The following is a 20,722-nucleotide window of genomic DNA, read 5'->3' as shown; positions in this document are numbered from 1 at the left end:
TGAGTCATTGTGACTATAGATCAACCAAAATTCCCCTGGGAGGCTAGGGGCAAGGATCATTCCACTGACCAGGTTTGATGCAATGTGGAATTCTCCCCTTCCCAAGCTCACAAAGGATTCCTGAGGGGACAGGAAATATTAACTGAAAGCTGTAACAAACAAGACAGAATTCTCATGTCATGTTTGTGTTGTATTCCAAACATCCTGCCGTGTCATTTACTTTGGATCGCAACACATGAAGTGCTGCCAAAGCCCTGAATTAGTCTGAAATATTTTTGGTATCTTTTCTCTGCCTTCTTTCTGACCCTTATCATTATTTTCCCATTCATTTTTTTCCTCCCTTTATTTCCAGATTCCCCATGCCCTACTTTCTTTGTTATCTTTTTTTGCTTTGCCATTCCACTCTCTTCTCTTTCACTTAATTATGCTCAGTATATATTGGGTAGTTTGAAAAAAAAAAGATAGTTCTACTTTTTGGAAATGACTCTTCATGTTCTGTGTACTGCTTTACCATAATTTCATGAATTAGGAACTATTTGAAATATGCAAACTTATAAAAGTAAGTGGGTAGTCTACAACTTTTGCAGGTGGTTGAATGCCAAGTGAAGCAATGGCATTTTATGATAAAAGCTGTTATTGTAACTGTACTCCAGTACCAAATGTATTCCTATTACACCAAACAGTTTTGACAAGCCACAGCACTAAATAAAGGAAAATGGAACAAAATTTTGTTATGGTTTTCCTTTATAATTGTTAATAATTCTCCTTTTCTCTTTTTCTTCTTCCCTTGCTTGTTGCTGTTGGGGATTCTGGCTCTCCACTGGTTTTGGTCATACTATCTCCTTCTCTCTCATGTCCCTCGCCACTATATTTCTCCATCTCATCTTTGATCTTCCTCTTCCCCTTTTCCCTGGTAGTGCCATTCTGATAACTTCTTTTCCCATATATTCTTCCAGACCCCTTTGATCATGCCCATATCATGCCAGTCTTCTCTCTTGTACTTTCTTAGATGCCTCTATTACCTTCATTAATAATTCTCCAAAGGATTTAAATTGAGTATAGCTAGTGTAGAAAAAGTGACTTGGTTCAATACTTACAAGGCTTGTTAGTTTAGCAGATACAATTAATTGCAGGCACAAGTGCTAGCAAGAAGATCTCCAGCTAAACTATCTCCAGAAAATCAGGTGCAGTAGATACTAACCTTGAATTCCTGTTCTTACAGAAATTCTGAAATTATTCAAAAAATTGTTCTGTGTAGGAAATGAAAAGTTAGAAATTTCTCTTTGGGCACATTGACACGAGATGCTATGTCGCTGTAGCAACAAGCTACATTGCTGTAGCTCATTCCTACAGCAACGTACAGTTGGAAATGACCCCTGTGCCACTGGGGTTGCGGAGTATACCAGCAGGTACCGGTCATTTAGTATTTACATTAGTATTTGGGCACATGTAGATGCGCCTTCTCAGTGGGAAAATTTTTAAGAAATGTGTTAAGATAATATAAATTTAATATAAATTGAACCTTTGAGTTCAAACTCTGAGATTCTCATTTTAGCTCTGGCTCCCAAGAGTAAATCATTCCCTTAGGGGCAGGGACAGACATTCAAAAAGCTGGAGCCAGAATAGATTCAACCTTTGCAGGTTTGCCTAAACTGCCTAGATTAAATAAGTTCATAACAGGACAGCCATTCTGTTTAGACTGAGACAATGTGGGCACATGCCTGCAGTTGCTCAGGCTAGGAGCTGGGGAGCACTAGAGAGCACTCTCAGCTGCAAGCAAATGTGTGGGAGGGTGGGAGGTGGGAGGGAGAAATGGCCACCCTGGGCTGAACTGGCTGGAGAGAGGTTTAATTCCCCCTCTCAGTCCCATCAGCAGGGACCTGAGTCAGGTCTGCCTGGTGCTTCCCCCTCACTGATGCAGCAGCGGGGCACCATGGCCCCTGAGGCAGAGGGGGACAGGGAGGGGGGTTAGTCTCCCCTCCACCCCCACTGGCAGCTGGGTCTGCCTGCCATCGCTGCCGTACTCACTCCCTGTGGTGGAATAAGACCCCTGCTGTTCCCTCCACCAGACACTGGAGGGAAGGGGCATAGTCAGATGCCAGCCAGCAGGGCCCCTTGGGGGTGGGGTCAAGGACAGGTTTATTCCATCTCCTTCTGGTGTCTGGTGGAGGGGAGAGCAGGGGGCTTATTTTGTCGCAGGGAGTGAGCACTGCAGCAACGATGTGCAGACCCAGCTGCCAGTGGGGCTAGAGGGAAGACTAACCCTCCTCCCTGCCCCGCTCTGCCTCCGGGTCCATGTTGTCCCATGATGACCCCCAGCATCAAAGCATGCTCTCTGGGCTGGGTGGGGCTCTCTGCTGGCCCCTCCCCTCTGCTCTCTAGCTGGAACAGGGGTGGGACATGGCCAGACACTGGCCTACCATGGCCCCTAAGGCAAATTCCTCCCTCTATCCCCTCTTCCCTGCACTGGCACACCCTGCGGATGACAGCTGGGGTTTGCCAGCCCCAGCCACACCTCCATGGCTTTCCTGCAGCCAGGCAGAGACAGAATTAATTCCTCTTTCTGTCCAGCTTGCCTGCAGCCAGGGAGAAGATTAATTCCACAGTGGTCTGCAGTCGGGGAGAAAGGCAAGACTTTCACCTGTGAGTCCAGAGCTAAGACCTGCAGGACCAGACTAAGAGGTGGGAAATGTTGGCAAAGACCTGATAATCGTCACATGTATGTGCTGGAGATGGAGTTAAGGGAAGTTGCAGACAGCTTCTGGCTGGAAGTTGTGGATTAAAGAATGCAGAGAGCTACATTTACATTATAAAGCAGAATTTGTGAAACCTAAACAAGGCCTTTCTGAATGCCTGGCTCTGCCCTCAGGATTAGTAAGACTTAAGCAAGGCTTTCTCTTGTCTTCCTGTTTTACATTTTAAGTTAGACTAAGTTGTGTATACTGTATTTTACTGGGCTGTATCCTAGCTTAGGCAAAGATTTTTGGTAGTTCCCTGTTGTATGCTTTGCAAATTGCTGTGTTCAATACATGCTTGCTTCAGAGAGAGGACTTTTTTCCCATCCCCACTCCTCAGTCTAGCAGCAGTTTCCCCCACTCCCCACCCAGGCTGGCATCCTGTGTGTACTGCTAGCCCCAGCTGGTGCCTGGCCATGCCCACTCCACTCCATCAGGGAGGGGTGAGAGCCTTGGAGGGCCTCTCTCTTCCCTTCCCTTTGGCAGTGGCTGGCAGGCATGCTGTAGCCCCTCCTCCTGCCCCACCCCCAGCTTCTGGCTTGAGCTACTGCAGGGATGTGCCTGCATTTCCTGATTTAACAGAGAATGTATGTCCTGTTATTAATCAATTTAAGCTGAGCAGCTTAGTCTAACCTGCAAAGAGTGAATCAATTCAGACTTAGGCTTTTTGAATGTCTGTTCCTAGCCTTAAAGAACCTACATGTGTAATATCAATAAGAAATCTGTTTGCAGAACTCATTTGATTTTTTCGGTGGGTAGGGGAGCTGGAGTGGGGGTTGTAACTGGCTGAAATACTTCTTTGGTAATATTCTGTGACAGGTATCTGAGAACAAACCATATCCAAAGAAGCTGAGGTTCTTCATGAAAGAGAGAACAGTTTCCCTTTTAATAAGGCTGAATGTTTTAAACAATTTTTTTAGGTTAAATTAAGTTTAATATTATAAAATAAGATTTGCAGAGTTGACATGCTATTATATATTCTACAGCTCTCATTTATGTAGTTTTTAATAAAAGTAGTTGCATAGAAAGCTGTTGAGTTTGATATTATAAATAATGTCAAAATAAAATATGAAGTGTTTAAAATGTAGGGTTGAGGATAGACCAATTAAAACATGAATTAAGAGTGTAAAGAGAACCCAGTTTGCAAGAGATATAAGTCCATGAAAGGGTTGTAAAAGCAGGAAGAACAGTTTGTATTATGGGGGGGGGGGGGAAGGGGGCCACTGGAATTATATGAGATGGGACAATATCGCATTTCTCTATAGATGTGAAAATTCCCTAAGTGCGAGATTCCAAAGAACTGGAGCCTGGAGAGGTCCTAGAGAAGGAAATTGCAGCATTGCAGGTTGAAAGCTATCAAGGCCCAGAGTAGAACTGGCATAGAAAATCTAGAAAGATACACTTACTTGCATATATGGTGCAGATAAAAAGGGTAACTGGCTAATGATCATATATGTGGCCAAAGTTGCAGGTAAGTGTGCTTTACTGGGAACAGAGTAGATATCCTGCCTATTTATATTGGATTCTAGTCACTATTGTCCTTTACTTTGTCATTTATACCAACAGAGAAAAGGGTGTATAACTTTATCAAATGAGAAAAAGCATGTATTTGCTTCAACCAGGTGTAAATGACTGCTAAAGTGCAAATAGATTATGCAGAAGATTATGTTGCTTAATTTTTACATTACTGGAATTAAAAGGTATTGAGTCACAAAGCTATGCAGTTGCTCATACCCTATAATGTGAGGACTTTTTTTGCTTTAAATGGCTTGTCACATTGTTAATTTTTTCAAATTTGCATCTTCCTGCTTTGAGGTGGAGAGCTCTGCTTCTGTCTCTTCACAGATGCATCCCAACATCTTTATCAACCTTCATGGATAGACCCTTTATGTTATTAAAAAGAACATATGTAGTTTATGAACTGCAGGTATTACACACTACAAATCAATGAAGTAAATCCCAGATGCTATTAAAAGAGGTGTTACTTCTTTGGGAACCAAACAGCCTTGTCTGTTGGGTACCAAGCAAAGTCTGAGATGAAGGACACTTCCTTTCCATTGGCTGGTGGCCAGTGCTTCAATGAAGGATGAGCTCATGCCAGCCAAATTCTGTTTTGTGGGTTGTAGCTTTTTAAACCATTCTTTTAATTTGTTTTGGCTTTTTCCTGAGAAGGAGCCAAATGTAATTAGTATCCAGGTTTTCTGCATTATGAGATTTTTTTCCAGAGAACAACTGCTCTTTAAACAAGAAAACTTGCAATCCAGTTGCTTTACTGTTAATTTATTCTGTCTCTTTTCTTTGCTTTTCCTTCTTTGATTTACCCTTCATAGATAGTGAAATACAGCTCAGACGAGACATGGTCTTCTGCCAAAGTCTAGTAGCCACAGTCTGTGCTTTTTCTGAGCAACTAATGGCTGCATTAAATCAGATGTTTGACAACAGCAAAGAGTATGAAATGGAGACTTCAGAGGCCAGCAGAAGGTGGTTGGAACAGATAGCTAATGCAGGTGTTCTTCTTCATTTCCAGTCATTGCTGTCACCTAACTTGGTAAGATTTCTAGTAACCGCATTAATCAATGCAACAATTTATTCTGCTGCCTAAGGGCAGTGTGAAGCAAGCTGCATTATGAATACAATAACCTGCACTCATTATGTTTAACCTTCTACTTTATTAGCTGGTATTCAGGAACTTTGCAATTCAAATAATTACTGATATGGGAAATTATTACTGTTACAAACATAATAATACGTTGCTGCTTCAAGTTACTAGTTATTAAGCAGATGTATGAGGAACACAAAGAGAGTGATTAAAAAATCCAAGTTGCTACTAGATACTACTCAACTATTCTAGTTATTTCCCTTCTGAATAATAAGTATGGCATCAAGTGATTGCAACAGCTTTTGGTTTCTATAATTAACAATGTAAGGGAAAGAAAATATTCAGTCCCTAACTGCCATGCAAAATCCCCACTTTCCATGGGTAAGTAAATATTCTAAGGACCAGATTGTTGTAGCACAAATCATTCTCAAAGCCAGTTATGATTTCAACAGGGATCCACATAGGAAACATAGGTAGTAGAGCTGGGTTAAGCTTTGGTTGCTGATTCAATTCGGAGGAGATTTGGCCCAATTTGGCAGCTGAATCTCTGAATCTGAATCAAATCGGGAGACCAGTTAAAAGGTCTGAATGGATTAGAAGCCTCTGAATCAATTCATAGAAGATTTGGAGATTCAGGAAGTCCCCGCTCACCGCCACAGGGAGCTGGACCCAGGCTCTGTGCTGGTAAGTAGGGGGCGGGTGGGGGCTGGAGGAGGGTGGAGGGGATTATGGGGGGACCCCCACTAGACCCCATCCCCTGCCTGCTCCCCTAGCCCCTCTGAGCACCCCCTGACCCCTGCACACTCTCCCAGCCCTGTAAATGGCTGCCCCACCCAGCCCCAGCATCCTGGCACTTGGAAAAAAAAAGCCCTGCACTCACCGGCTGCTGTAGTGGCTGTCAGGGCCTTTGGAGACTCATGGCAGAGCCCCCCCAGACAGCGCAGGGCAATGGGGAGCAGTGGGGATCGCCCCCTGCCTGGCAGGAGGCTGGGCAGGGCAGTCATTGGCAGGGCTGAGAGAGTGGGTAGGGGATGGGGCCTGTCCGATTCGGAGATTTGGATGATTTGGCAGTGGCCGAATCTCCGAATCAGATTTGGCCAAACTGATTCAGGACTATGATTTAAATCACCAAATCAAATCAATGTCCCCCAAATCAGCCGAATCCACATCTGAAGCAAATACTAGCCACTTCGCACAGGCCTACTGCACAGCTGCCTAAATGACTCTTTGAGGTTACTTTTAAAAGTTGCTTCTCAAACCATATGGTATCTGATAGCTATTATGAGCTTTAAAACTATCTTCCAACTTTCTCTGATGCTCCACTCAAAAGGTGGTAGGTGTCAAGTGGCTTGTCCTAAGAATAGGGCTTACTGTTTGGTGAGGTAGTCTCTCTGTTACTGTAAATCCTTGGGGACTGCTGGTGCTTATTTACTGTTATGTTTTACCATGCTTCTTGTTTTTTTAATGGTATTGCAAAATAGCTGTTACCATATCTATCCCACAGACTTCTGACTTTTGCTTCAGGACACAAGAGATTATTCCTTTGTAATAAAAAATTCATGTTGTTTAATTATTTTAATGTACTTGGACACTATAAGAAAGACGCAGTATGTGTTCAAATTATATTTTTTAAATGCGAGTCAACATTGGGCTCCCTCCTATATGTTATAGGTATTGAACAATTAACTGTTTAATTGCACAATTAATTGAGACCACCTACACATGCAAGGTATCTATCATGCAACTAAAAGGTCCAACCAGCTATAAAGTTAGAGCATCTTTACACATGCTTTGGGGGTGGGGCAAGGGGGGGCACTATAATTAAAAGGGCTCCAAAATGAACGAGCTTTAGTTAAATCACTCCTGCTGCCATTTTGAAGCAGGGGGATGCTGATAGATGAGACACAGAGGCGGGCTGGTGCATGCTAATTAGCACACTCCAGCAGACTTGCTCTTGACCCTCCAGCATGCTCTTATTTGAGTTTTCTCTGATGCACTGATTACAGCACATTGGAGCAGCCTCCTAGCATGTCTACAGGCACCCAAAGACCTCAAAAATGTGTACTAATTTTATATCTGGTTGCTATCCAGCTTTAATTTGCACATGTAGTCCCTGTGGTTGAGAACCCCATCAGCTGACTGGGCTTCTAGCATCTGTGATATACTATGCACAAGTGGGATGGAGAGTCCTGCAGCTGCAGGGACTCTTGGTGGTATGCTACCACAGCTGCAAGTCCCATTAGCTATGGGACTCACAGTTGCAGGAGCTTTTTACTTGCCAGTGCAGGGGGAGCCTGGGATGGTGATCCTAGGCTGCCCCGTATCAGCAATAAGGTGTTATAGGATCTGATGCTAGGCCCCACAATCATACTGCCTGCTGTGCATGTATGGCATGGCAGGAGGTATAATTGTGTGGATTGTGCTTCTGATCCTACTACGCCTTTATCTGAATGTCTGGAGAAGCCCTTAGTTTCATAAGTATGTTTGAACAAATGAAGAGTTTTCAGTTACTTCGGCAATAATATTTTCAGCAGTAATATTAAGGGAACCATTATAAAGGCAACTTTTTCAATAGTTTCTAATCAATCTTTTTGGATGTAAATGGGCTGTGCTACTTTAAGCAAGGGCTCTTGAAGTGAGTTATACTCATTATTACAGTAAAATTCAATAAAGAAGGAGCAATTTTGTAAGGATTTCCAATGTTGCTGAATGCAATCCAATTGTCCTATATCCAGGGAGTTAATAAATTGAACTAGTAGGCAAAATGTTTCAAGTAGAATCCTTCCGTCTATAAATACATGAGAAATACTGCTTAGTTCCATGGACCTGCGGAAACTGGGTTGTTTTTTTGTTTTTTTTACCTTTCTGTAATTCAGGATCATTCAGCTAACTCTCATTTTATAGATAATAAGTGTATTGATCTTGTTACCATTTCAGTGCTTAGGGAGAAAATGACATGTGCATCAGTTTTACATTATCCTACTTGGTAGCTTAATATAATTCTGTTCTTCATGTTACCTTCCCCATTACTTTACCAGTGTATTGATTTCTTCTGTTGCTGTATTTGAAGCTGAGTACTTCCATTCTTAGCAGAAGTTCAGTAAAGTGCTCTTGAAGATTCATAGTTTAGTTTTTGAAGCTGTCATGAGGTACTAGTTACAATTTCAAGGGTTAAGGTTTTTCATTGTTTTGATTTGAATATGAGGGATCATAGACATACACTGCAAGTGAAAATCAAAATGTTGGCATGTCTTGCCTCATGATTTATATCCACAGTATGGGAGCTGAAGCTGAAAGATGCTTTTATTTGGAACCTTATTTAAGCTGGCAGTGCTTTAATGGGAACAGAGTAGAAGTTTTGAAAATCTAGCCCAGTATGTCAATGAAATGCTGGTTCTGAATTTTTTTTTCTCCATGTGTGTTCATAAGTGGAAGTCTTAGTTTTCTGTCATAATGTAAAATTGAAAACCTAGGCTTGGCAGCACACAGAACATTTTCAAGCTTGCTTATTTGCATAAACAAAAATTTCAAATGCAGTTTAATTAAATGCCACAGGAAGACATGGTAGCTGTATATTAACTTACTGATTTACAGTGTGCAATATATATTAATTTCAATTGAAATAATTGAAATTTAATTTTAATCACCCTTTGCCAATAGAAGAGGAAGTAGCTACCCAGTACAAACAAATCTGTTTTCTGTCACTTAGGAATTAATTATGTTAAACAGTGTTTCAGCAAAACAGGGTGTGACATCCTGCAGTTATTTTTGATGCCTGTATTCCATAATTTCCAGTATAAGCACTAAACTGAAATTGCATAATTTTTATTTGAGGCATTTTTTTTTTCTTTTCCCTTTTTCAGACGGATGAACAAGCCATGCTAGAAGATACATTGGTTGCATTATTTGATCTGGAAAAAGTTACTTTTTATTTCAGACAATCAGAACCAGAACCAGTAGTTGCAAGTGAGTAATTAAAGAAGTATAATTATGAGATGTATTGTTCTAGGTATTTAAATCAGCTCAGTATATTTCTTCTTTGGAGCATCACACCTCAAGGCCATCGCTTGTCTCCCTTTGATATGTAGCCACAATGTTAGTTGTTCAATAGCCTCAGCAGAAAGAGAAAATTGTCGTTTGAGTGGAGTCCCCAGTGGAATAGGTGTCAGTGCCAGAAAAAAATGCTCAGAAGATTCAGTTCTCCTTGAAGAATTGTGTGTAAAAAAAATTTTGAGGATTTCTGTGGTAAGTGATCTTGAGTTACAAGTAGATGGAAAAGTATAATGTTCACACGGTTAGATTCTTCCCCTCTGACACTCAGAGAAGTGATTTGCGTTTCCAAGGGAGCCTGGTGATGAAAGATTAACACCTCATTTGGGTGAGGCAGACAGTGCTTTTTTATTTCTGCCAGTAGGAGCAATTTTATATTGTGTAAGGAAGATTCCTTGGAGGCCAACTAGTGGGAGCTTCAAGTACAGGAACTGAATACAGACATCTTCATACTTCTACCCAAGCCGCCATTCAGATGTAATGACTGGCTTCACACTTCTATTGAAAGAAGGGTTGCAGCTTTTTTCTTCATGTACAATCTCTCCTCATTCATTTTAGTAACCAGAGAGTCTCTGTAATGAGCTTGGCTTGGTTAGTAAAAAATAACTTTTTCAAAAACTCAGAGCTAAAGGAGGGAGACACTGTATTATTAAGTGCAAGCTTTCAAAAAATCTTGCTCTCTGAGTAGAAACCACTCATCAAGATTTTTGCAATAAGGAAAACTGAAGGAGGAATACAAAGAACTCTGTCAAGCAATCAGTGAAATGGTGCCTGAGCTCTCAAAATTCAAGTGCCACCTACCTTCATTGGTAGGGACATACCAAAATCACGATTGCATGATTTTTGCAGAAACCATGATTTTGGATGGGCTCTGTGAAAAAGTAAAGGCTTGCTGAGGAAAAAAATAAAAGTTGTCCACTAAGAGAAAAGTACGGGAAGATACCAAAAGGAATAAGATGCAGATATGATACGAACTTTAAAATGAAGGTTATAAATTATGCTGACAAAACAAATAATTGTGAAGTGAGAAGGAAGTATAATGTTACTGAAGCAAATGTGCATTGATGGAGACAATTAAAAGAAAAACTTGAGAATGCTAAGACCACATGGAAAACATCTGGGAGTCTGAAACAAGGTTGCTTTCCTGCAATTGGTAAGTTCTCAAGTATGTTTAAGAAAAGAGAAAGGAGGGAATGCCTATCACCCATGAAGTGCTTCAACTCAAGGCATTAGAAATAGTGAAAGAATGAAACGTTCCACTTCAAAAATTTAAAGCAAGTAGTGGGTGGTGTTCCTATATGATATGGTGAAGTGGCTTAGCTCTGATATGAAAAACATCAGTAGCACAATAGTTGCTATCAGACTGCCGCGAAAAACTTGTTGAGTTCTAGCGGTACATCGTTGGGCTATGCAAAACTCATCATTATCTGCTGGGCCAGATAGGCATTGTTGATGAGACCCTGGTCTATGTTGATATGCCAAGTATTGTTAGCATCCATAAAAAGGTGCAAAATCCATAATTATGAGAAATACAGGAAATGAAAAGTTGAAAAGCAATAGGAAGATCAAGGAAAGAGTGGGTCTCTGTAAGCTGCCCTGGGGCACACCTACAAGGCTGGCATGTTTTCTGAAGCATGTCTGGCCAGGTGCCTCTGCCACTGGCCACTTTTGCTCTAGGTGCCCAGAGTCCCACTTCACTGTCCATGATATGGGAACCCAGTCTGCCCTCGCAGCATAGCAGGGAAGCCATTCCGGGCTCAGGCACCCTGCTCCCAGATGCTTCATACTTTTCTGGAACTCAAATCCACAGCTTGCACTGGAAGCCTGCCCAAGCTGCTAATGGGGCTTGTGTAGAGCCCAAAAGAAATGTAAACCAAAAGAAAAACTCATCTTCAGATTCACTTTGTCATCCTGAGACAGCTGCTCCTCTGATTCTCCCATTTTCCTCAGGGGGTTCACCTGGGGACAGCTACAGCAGCTCTAGCTTCCCCTCTCTCTGGTTGTCTGCTGCTTTTCTTCCTTTCCCTTTTATTCTCTCTGCCACCTCTGGTCACCTGACCTCCTGGCCAGCTGACCTGGTCAGATGCTGCTGCCTGGCAACCTGGCTCTTGGCTGCTCTGGTGGGCTGAGTGCTAGGAAAGGAAACTGCTAGCTTTCCCATGAGCAATGCTTCTACAGCCCCTGGTGAGGGACCCAGAGGTAAGGGGATGGGAGGCAAGGGACGAGAAAGTCCCGGCAAAGGGTGGGAGAACCTGGGTCACCTGACCCCTGCCCCACTTCTAGTAATGGGGTTGGGGCCACATTACAGTCCCTTATTGAATGGGGGAAGCAACCGAGTGGCTGATTATGCAGAAAAGGCTGAAGTACTCAATGCCATTTTTATCTCACTCTTCATGGGCAAGGTCATTTCCCAGAGTATAGCACCTGCATGCACAGTTTAGGGAGAAGATGAGCAGCCAACAGTAGCAAAAGAACGGGTTAGGGACTATTTAGTAAAGCTGGATATGTACAAGTTCATGGGGCAAACCTGATGTAACCAAGGGTGCTGAGGGAGTTGGCTGATGTGATTGTGGAGCCTCTGGCCATTATATTTGGAAACTTATGACTGGGGGAGGTCTTGGACAATTGGAAAAGGACAAATATAGTGCCCATCTTCAAGAAAGGGAAGAAGGAGGATCTGGGGAACTACAGACCAGTCAGCCTGGTGACTCAGTCCCTAGAAAAGTCATGGAGCAGGTCCTCAAGCAATCTATTTCTGAGCACTTGGAGGAGAAGGTGATTAGGATCAGTCAGCATGGATTCACCAAGGGCAAGTCATGCCTGAGCAACCTAATTGCTTTCTTTGGTGAGATGAATGGTTCTTTGGATGCAGAGAAAGCAGTGGACATGATATTCCTTGACTTTAGCAAAGTTTTGATATAGTCTCCTGCAACACGCTTGCAAGCAAGCTAAGGAAGTAGAATTTAAATGAATGGACTGTAAGGTGGATAGAAACCTGGCTGGATAGTCAGGCTCAAAGGGTAGTAATGAATGACTCGATGTCTAGTTGGTAGCCAGTATTGAATGAAGTGCCCCAGGAGGTTGCTCCTGGGGCTGGTTTTGTTCAATATCTTCATCAGCCAGGAAGATGGGATAGAGTGCATCCTCAGCAAGTTTGCAGATGACACCAAGCTGGGGGGAGTAGTAGGTACATTGGAAGATAGGGCTAGGATTCAGAGAAACCTAGACAAATTAGAGGATTGGGCCCAAAGAAATCTCATGAAGTTCAATAAAAACAAATGCAAAGTCCTCCACTTAGGATGAAACGATCCCATGCACCAGTACAGGCTGGGAACTGACTGGCTAAGCAGCAGCTCTGCAGGAAAGGACCTGGGGGTTACAGTGGACAAGAAACTGAGCAGGAGCCAACAGTGTGCTCTTCTTGTGAAGAAAGCTACTGGTATACTAGGCAGAAATAGTAGGAGCATTGCCAGCAGATCGAGGGAAGTGATTATTCCTCTCTATTCTGCACTGGTAAGGCCGCATCTAGAGTACTGTGTCCAGTTCAGGGCCCCCATTACAAAAAGGACGTGGACAAGTTGGAGAGTCCAGTGGAGGGCAACAAAAATAGTTATGAGCATGGGGCACATGTCTTAAGGGGAAAGGCTGAGGGAATTGACCTTATTTAGTCTGGAAGAAATGGAGAGGGGATTCAATAGCCTTCAACTACCTGAAGAGTTGTTCCAAAGAGGATGGGGCTAGACTGTTCTCAGTGGTGGCAGATGACAGAACAAGGAGCAATAGTCTCAAGTTGCAGCAAGGGAAGTTTAGGTTAGATATTAGGAAGAATTTTCTCATGAGGATGGTAGTAAAACACTGGAACAGGTTACCCAGAGAGGTTATGGATTTTCCATCCTTGGAGGTTTTTCTGAGCCGGCTAAACAAAGCCTTGGCTGGGATGATCTAGTTGGGGATGGTACTGCTTTGAGCAGAGGGTTGGACTAGATGATTTCCTGAGGTCCCTTCCAACCCTAATTTTCTATGATTCTGTGGTTTTCATCTTACCCAGGACCAGCCTCTAGGTTATCCTGCCCAGGGCACTTTGCCTCTCCCTGCTACTCCTGGGTGTCCTGGTCTCCTGTCTTGGCACTTCACCTCTCTTGGCTACTCCTGGGTATCATGGCTTTAGTCCCTATGACTGGGCTGCCCTGCTGAGCACTTCGCCTACCTCAGCTCCTCCCAAGTGTTATTTCCAGGCCTGCCTTCTCCATCTGGGCCCTTCACCTTTCAGGGCTACTCATGAGTGGTGGGTAACAACCCTATCTGCCTCTACCTCTGCTCCCTCCATGGCTTTAGGCTCATGGCCCTGTTAGTCTCTGGCAGTGGCCCCTTCTGGACCTTTGGCCCCTCCTAGGTCCTATCCCTGCTCCCGAGCCAGCTAGGATTGCCCAGCTCTCAAGCCTTTTGTCGGCTATGGGCTTCATGTCTTCTGATTCCCAGGTCTGTAGCCCTTCCCTAGGTTCTGTCCTAAAATAAAGGCCACCTGCCTGCATAAACAACTCTTTCCACCCAGGTACTACTCCCTTGTTCCCCAGGCCTGCAGAGTTGCTTACCCTAGTGCCATAGTCATTCCAGGAGCCTGGTTGCAGTCCTGCTGCCAGGAGCTCCTCTCCTCATGGCTTCCAGGGCTAGATTTCTGCATGCTGTACTCTGCTTTGGCATTCATGATCTGGAGACCTCCTGCTGAGATGTTGCCTCAACAATCTCCGTGGTCTTACTGCTAGCTCAGCTAAGGCCTTGGGCTAAGCCCAGCCTCCTCCCTGGGTCATGTGGCCCCTGATTGCTTCCTGCCATACCTACAGCCATTCTGCCTGCTCTTAAAGTATCAGGAGCACCAGGCTTCCTGCTACAAAAGATAAGGGTGAAGATGAGAACAGTGAAGAGTATGAGAGTGAGGATGCATGTAAAAGTGATTGGTCCTAATCTGTAGGATCTAAGAAAGGAGTAGCACCCACCAGGTTTTGGACAGAACCTAATATAGATTAAGTTAAGTTAATGTTTGAATTGAATCAAAGCTAATGTTGAATTTATAACATACTGCTATAGTATTGCTGTAGTTTTTGTCAGGATTATTTATAAAAATAATACCAAATTTTTTCTTGTGTGGAATCTAATTACTGTGGGGAGGCATCTTAAATGTAGGGTCATCTTGGATTTGAGTAAATATGGTATATTTACAGTGTGATTAACAGGTTAATCACATCTTAATTGTAAAATCTGCCAGGGACATAAGAAACCTTGCTGAGATGGACAGTTACTGTGATTGGTTTTTTTTATTAGAGCAAGATGCAGGTTCAGCTCTGGGAGGCATTGCAATGTGGGAGCTAATTAGATGCCTATTTTGTGCAATGCTTCTATTGCCAGCTTTCCATGAAGACATTTTCTTATTATATAGTGATTTGCAGAAATTTTATGTATAAATTTCTAGTCAACACAGAATTGCAATATGGTCTATTTCAGCTTTAATTTAAATGCCAGAATCAGTACTATCCAAATGCTACAATTCAATGGGGAGAAGCAGTTTTGGGTGGCAAATACTGCTTTTAAATTTATGGAAAAGTATAATTGACATAACCAAAAAAAAGTATTTAACATTTTTCTAGATACCCAAACTAGTAAAAAGTACTAATTTAACCTCCTTTAGGCCACAATGGACGCATCTACATGTGCCATTGATGCACAGCAGTAAACAGCGGAGTTTATTGCTCCAGAACTTATTGCTTCCGGGGAGCTCCTGAGTGCACTGCTTATACATGCGCCCAGACCGCAGCACATTGACCCAAGTCAAGCTGTCTGGGGCATGAGGGTGCTTCAGTGCAGGGCTAGCTGGCAAGAAGTCCCTGAACAGAAGCACCCTTGCGCCCCAGTCAACCAGGTCAGTGTCTACACATGTGCTGCTGTGCATGAAAAGAGTCCACAGCAGGGTAGTGCTTGTATTTACAAGCACTACCCTGCTGCAAAGTTTATTAGTTTCCTGTGTCCTAACAGGAGTGCATGTGTAGATCCTGAGATGTTTACTGTGGAGCTAATTAGTCTACTTCACAGTAAACATCTTGTGTAGATGCGCCCAATGTAATTTTTTCACGTACTACAGAAACCTCATAAGCATAATACAGAAACTGCAGTCTATCATAGTGTCAGTATGCTTACATCTAGAGCCCCTGATATTTTGTATTGTGGGTTAATTTTAAATGTTGTTATATCTTTGTCACAGCTGAAAATACATTTAAATTTTAATTTGAAGTACATTACTGAAATTCTGAAAGTGTTAGAAGACTTAGGCCACGTAGAAGCATTCATCCCATCCCTCCTGCTTCTCATACCTTCTTGAGACGAGGGTGATCCTAGTCTGGGAAAAGCATGGGCTGTTTCAATCCTTTTATCCCCAGGGGGACTGGAGCATCAGGGCAAAGCCTCCTGTTCACTTCTCAGTCTGGAGTCCCTTGAATGAGAAACAGGTAATGGACTCACAGCATCTCTCCCTCCACTTGGCTCTCAGTGCCAGTAGTGGGGATTACATGCTGTGAAGAATAAAGAGGATAGGTCACTCTCCCCTACTGATCTATGGGAGAGGTGGGATCAGCTGCTCCTTGTGCCTTCTTCATATTGGAATGATTCCAGTCTCTTGGGGGCATGGGAGCCTTTCCCTGTGACACCACTCATCTTGGTCTGCAGGAGGAGTCTCTGGGAAAAAAACCTGAAATGCCTGAGTACTTTGGGTTTCTACCAGGAGAGCAGTGATTCTCCTGGTAGAAACAGTGTGTCTGTTCATGGCTTTAGGTAAAAAAGGGCAAGCTATCATTATCTTTTGTGAATGACAGTTGCATGACTACTTACTGTGTAAGTACCACAGAAAATGTGTATGAGAGAACTGAGAATGAAAAATGATAGTGCTAGTTGCATTAGATGATGTTGGAATCTGAACCAAATAACTTAGTGTGACATTTGATATGTCAAACTGTAATGTAACATACTGTTGTAGCATATTATTCTAATATACATACATATGCATCTATATCTATATACTAGCCAATTGCCTGTCAAGAATGATGGGGGGCCTCTGTGAAATGGCTGCATTTCAATTCGGTTTTGGATTCTACCATTTCAGAGGACAGTGATTCATTTTGGTGTTTCGTGTTATTGTCCTTTTTTGTTTCAGCCAAATCTGTTTCAGAGATTCGACTCTGCCAAATCTCCTCTGAATGTGTTTCGAAGGGGTGCAAGGGAAGCTTCACACAGCCTTACCCAGCTGGGTGGGGCTTGGGGCTGGGTGGGGCTTGGGGCTGGGGGGCTTGGGGCTCCTGTGTAGAGCAGGATGGGGCCATGGGTGGCTCTGGAGGAGGGGGAGTGTCACTGCCCTCTGTGCAGGCAGGGAAACCCCTGCGCAGATCTCTGATCCCTGTTGAATTGGGTCGCGGGGCAGGGAAGCAGCACAGAGCAGCGAGCAAGCCTACTGGTCCTTGCCATGTGACTTGGTTCCGTAGGGAGCAGAGATCCATGCCGGGGTCTCTTTGCTGCCGCTGCCTGCCCTGCGCTGCCCTGATGACGTGGGGCTGTGTAGGGTGGGCAGCTGTAGTGAGAAGAGCCTGGTGTGGATCTTTGTTCTCTGTGGAGCCAGGTTGCACAGTTGAGCAGTGCTGATCCCTGCCATGTGACCTGGCTTCACATGGAGCAGAGAGCTGGGGCTGCATGGGATGGGAGGGAGACTCTAGTGTGGATCTCTGCTCCCTGTGGAGCCAGGTCACATGGCAGAGATTGCCTAGCTCCTGGCTTGATTCCCTAGCTCCTGGTTCGATTTCCCTAGCCCCCAGTTCAATTCCCCAGCTCTCTGATCATACCCCCAGCTCTTCCCGGGGAGCATGGGCCCCCAGATCTTCATGCCAGTTTTCAGCAGGCTGCCACTGCAGACTGGGGAGTTGAACCGGGAGCTAGATGTCAATATTAGAGCAGTCCTCCCCCCGCTTTTTTCCCTCCCTCTTCTTATTTTTTGTTTTCCTACAAGCCCAGCTCCGAAACTCCAAAATTCTCCAAAACATTTCGGAGCCTTCTGATCCATTTCAGATTTGGTGTTTCCAGCGCCGAAACAGCCCCAAACATCTCTGAAACAAAAAGGCTCTAAAATTTCGCACAGCCTTAAAAAAAAAAAAAATATATATATATATATATATATGTATGTATGTACGTGTGTGTGTATATATAGAATATATATATATATGTATGTATGTGTGTGTGTGTGTATATATATATAATATATATATATGTATGCGCGCGTGCGCGCGCACACACACACACACACACACACACACACACAGAGTATAATAACAGTTCTGTTGTCTCTGCCGAGCCTCTAATTTAGCACAGTTATTTGGTGGATGGTTTTGTAGGTATATACTCCTCATGCATATTCCATTTAGAATTATAATGTGAGGATTTCTTGTTTTGATTAACAAAGCTAATGCAATGCAATGCATTCCAAGCTATGCACAGTTTATTCTCAGTGTAGCTGAAAAAGGTATAATAAGTGGCTTCATAATCTGTTTCCATTGCACTGGAATCATGGGCTAGCTAGAAGCCAAAGGGGCAGCCAGCATAATTGTAACAGTCACACAAGTTCTGATATACCAGATAGAGATTAGAAGTGCATTTTGCATTTCATCAGTGTTGGTTGTAACGTAGGCAGGCAAGGTTCTTTGGGTAAATACAATACCTTTTAATTCGATCAACTAAATAGTTGGAAAAATTGTTCTTTGCAAACTTAGGGGTACAAACACCCTTCTCCCTCTGCCTGAAGAAGGGTGTTTGTACCTGAAAGTTTGTAAAGAATAATTTTTCCAACTATTTAGTTGGTCTAATGAAAGCTATCACATTTACCCAAAGAACTTTGTCTACTTTGCATTTTATGCCATTCATTCCTGCCCCTGGCATATCCCCTCCACAGCATTGTGAAGAAATAGCCGTGTAGAGCTAGTTTTTAGTGAACCAAAGCTATTTTTATCTATTTTGTAGCCATGTTTCATTGCAAAAGAGATGGAATCAGGATGGTGAACCTGACTTTATGAGTTTGCATGTAACAACTGTTTTGGAAGAAAATAGTTGTTGGCTTTTTAATAACATTGTAACATTAAATATTTTCTTAGATGTTCCAATCACATATCAAGCGGAAGGAAGTCGGCAAGCCTTGAAGGTTTACTTTTATCTTGATAATTACCATTTTGAGCAACTTCCTCAACGGTTAAAAAATGGAGGAGGATTTAAGATACACCCAATACTTTTTTCACAAGGTAATTTTATTTTAACCTCTTAAAAAAAGTGTCATGAAAATCTGCAGTGTTATTTAGGCCCTACTTTAGTAAAGTATTTAGTTGCATGAATAATTTTAAGCACATGAGTCAGAAATAGAACCTGATTTAAATTGATTTGTTTGATTAGGGCTTTAAATCTAATGTGAATTTTAATTTTAAGAAATGTAGACATTTATACAAATACTAAATTTCCAGAGCTACACTTGAAAACTTAAGCCAGTTGTATTAATACAGATACCAGAGGGGGTTATCTTTTCTTTTGTAAATTCACAATATTAGTGGACATTATTAGTGAATATTAGTGGACAATTATTGGTCCTGAAAATGAAAATGACATTAAAAATCATATAGAGGATTGAAGTGATAGTCAAGTAAGTATTCTTCTCTTTTAACATTTATTCATTTATTGAGAATGAAATATCTTTTCTAGCATCTGTAGTTATGACACTGTAAACATTATTGAAATGATGAATGCACTGATGCTTATGCACTCATAAATTGCATACAGCCTACAGTTAGCAGAGGTGTCATTATAGTTATCAGGAACATGGGGTTTGATTCACCAAAGTGATGAAGACCTCCTACAAGGTGCTGATTGCCTTCAGCCTCCTTAGAATTCAGGGGGTTGAGAGCTCTCACTGCCTTGCAGGGGGCACTCAGTATCCACACCAAATAGGTTCAAATCAGGTATGTAAAAGAAAGGAAGAATTTCAGGGAACTTTTGATCTAACATTAATTAAATAGGGTACAAAAATATGTAAAGGCAAATAACAAATTTGAATAGATCTAAATTCACTCACAGAGTGAAAATGAGAAGACTCAACAACAGCAGGAACATTTCAGCAGATGAGATTATGAAAAAAATGCACAAAGGAGAATAGGAAATCATTTGGTTCCAATAGGATCTTTAATATATTGATTTTTCTCTTGTATAAAATGATTTTCATCTTCCTTCAGGAACTGTCTGTCTTATCTATTGGGCCTGTACCTAGATCGTAAGACATGCCACCTCCCCTCTGGGTGAATGGTACTAGTTGTGTTTTCCACAGAGTAGTTAGGTAGTTAAGTTTTGTAGGATTAGTGTCTGAGAGAAATTTTAGGGCATCTTTACATGTGGTCTGGGGTGGGAGTGGGGAGCTGCTGTAATTAAAGTGCCCACGGTGTCTCATGTATTCAGCATCCCACGCTTCAAAATGGTGGTGGGGGTACTTTAACTAAAGCTGGTCAAACGAGCTTTAGCTAAAGCACCCCACGACCATTTTGAAGCATGGGAACGCTGAATATACAAGATGTTGAGGCTAATTAGCACACTCCAGCAGACTCATAAATTTCATAGATTTCATAGACATTAGGGCTGGAAGGGACCTCGGAAGATCATCGAGTCCAGCCCCCCGCCCAAAGGGCAGGACGTCAGCTGGGGTCATAGGATCCCAGCAAGATAAGCATCCAGTTTCATCTTGAAGGTGTTCAATGAAGGCGCTTGAACAACCTCCGGTGGCAGGCTGTTCCAGACCTTGGGGGCTCGGACAGTAAAGAAATTCTTCCTTATGTCCAGCCTGAAACGATCTTGTAGTAGTTTGTGACCATTCGTCCTCGTCATCCCTTGGGGCGCTCTAGTGAACAAACATTCCCCTAGATACTGGTGGTCACCCCTGATAAACTTGTAGGTGGCCATCAGATCACCCCTGAGCCTGCGCTTTTCCAGGCTAAAGAGCCCCAGGGCTCTCAGCCTGTCATCGTAGGGTCTGCTTCCCTGACCTCTGATCATGCGCGTGGCTCTTCTCTGGACTCTCTCAAGCTTCTCCACATCCTTTTTGAATTGTGGAGCCCAAAACTGGACGCAGTACTCCAGCTGCGGCCTCACTAAGGCCGAGTACAGGGGGAGAATGACGTCCCGGGATTTGCTTGAGAAGCATCTATGGATGCAAGCCAGCGTTTTAGTCGCTTTACTAGCTGCAGCATCGCATTGCAGGCTCATGTTCATCTTGTGGTCAATG

The 20,722-nt window shown here is 42.9% G+C and overlaps 1 protein-coding gene across 3 annotated transcripts in view; it reads left to right on the top strand.

The window, feature by feature from the left end:
* The window catches only part of PREX2 (phosphatidylinositol-3,4,5-trisphosphate dependent Rac exchange factor 2), a 326,102-nt gene that overhangs the window by 234,448 nt on the left and 70,932 nt on the right, over window positions 1-20,722 (top strand). For 2 of the 3 annotated variants that reach the window (XM_019498648.2, XM_059724003.1), the window contains exons 32-35: window positions 2,572-2,682; window positions 5,066-5,283; window positions 9,198-9,300; window positions 18,561-18,704. In XM_019498648.2, coding sequence (XP_019354193.2) covers window positions 2,572-2,682; window positions 5,066-5,283; window positions 9,198-9,300; window positions 18,561-18,704 — 576 coding nt within the window. The remainder of the gene's footprint in view (window positions 1-2,571; window positions 2,683-5,065; window positions 5,284-9,197; window positions 9,301-18,560; window positions 18,705-20,722) is intronic. The other variant, XM_006260933.4, reaches the window with a different exon arrangement.

Source organism: Alligator mississippiensis, chromosome 3 (genome assembly GCF_030867095.1).
Source record: "Alligator mississippiensis isolate rAllMis1 chromosome 3, rAllMis1, whole genome shotgun sequence".
Taxonomy (NCBI): domain Eukaryota; kingdom Metazoa; phylum Chordata; order Crocodylia; family Alligatoridae; genus Alligator; species Alligator mississippiensis.
The sequence above is the reverse complement of the archived record's forward strand: the minus strand, read 5'-3'. Positions and strand labels throughout refer to the sequence as shown.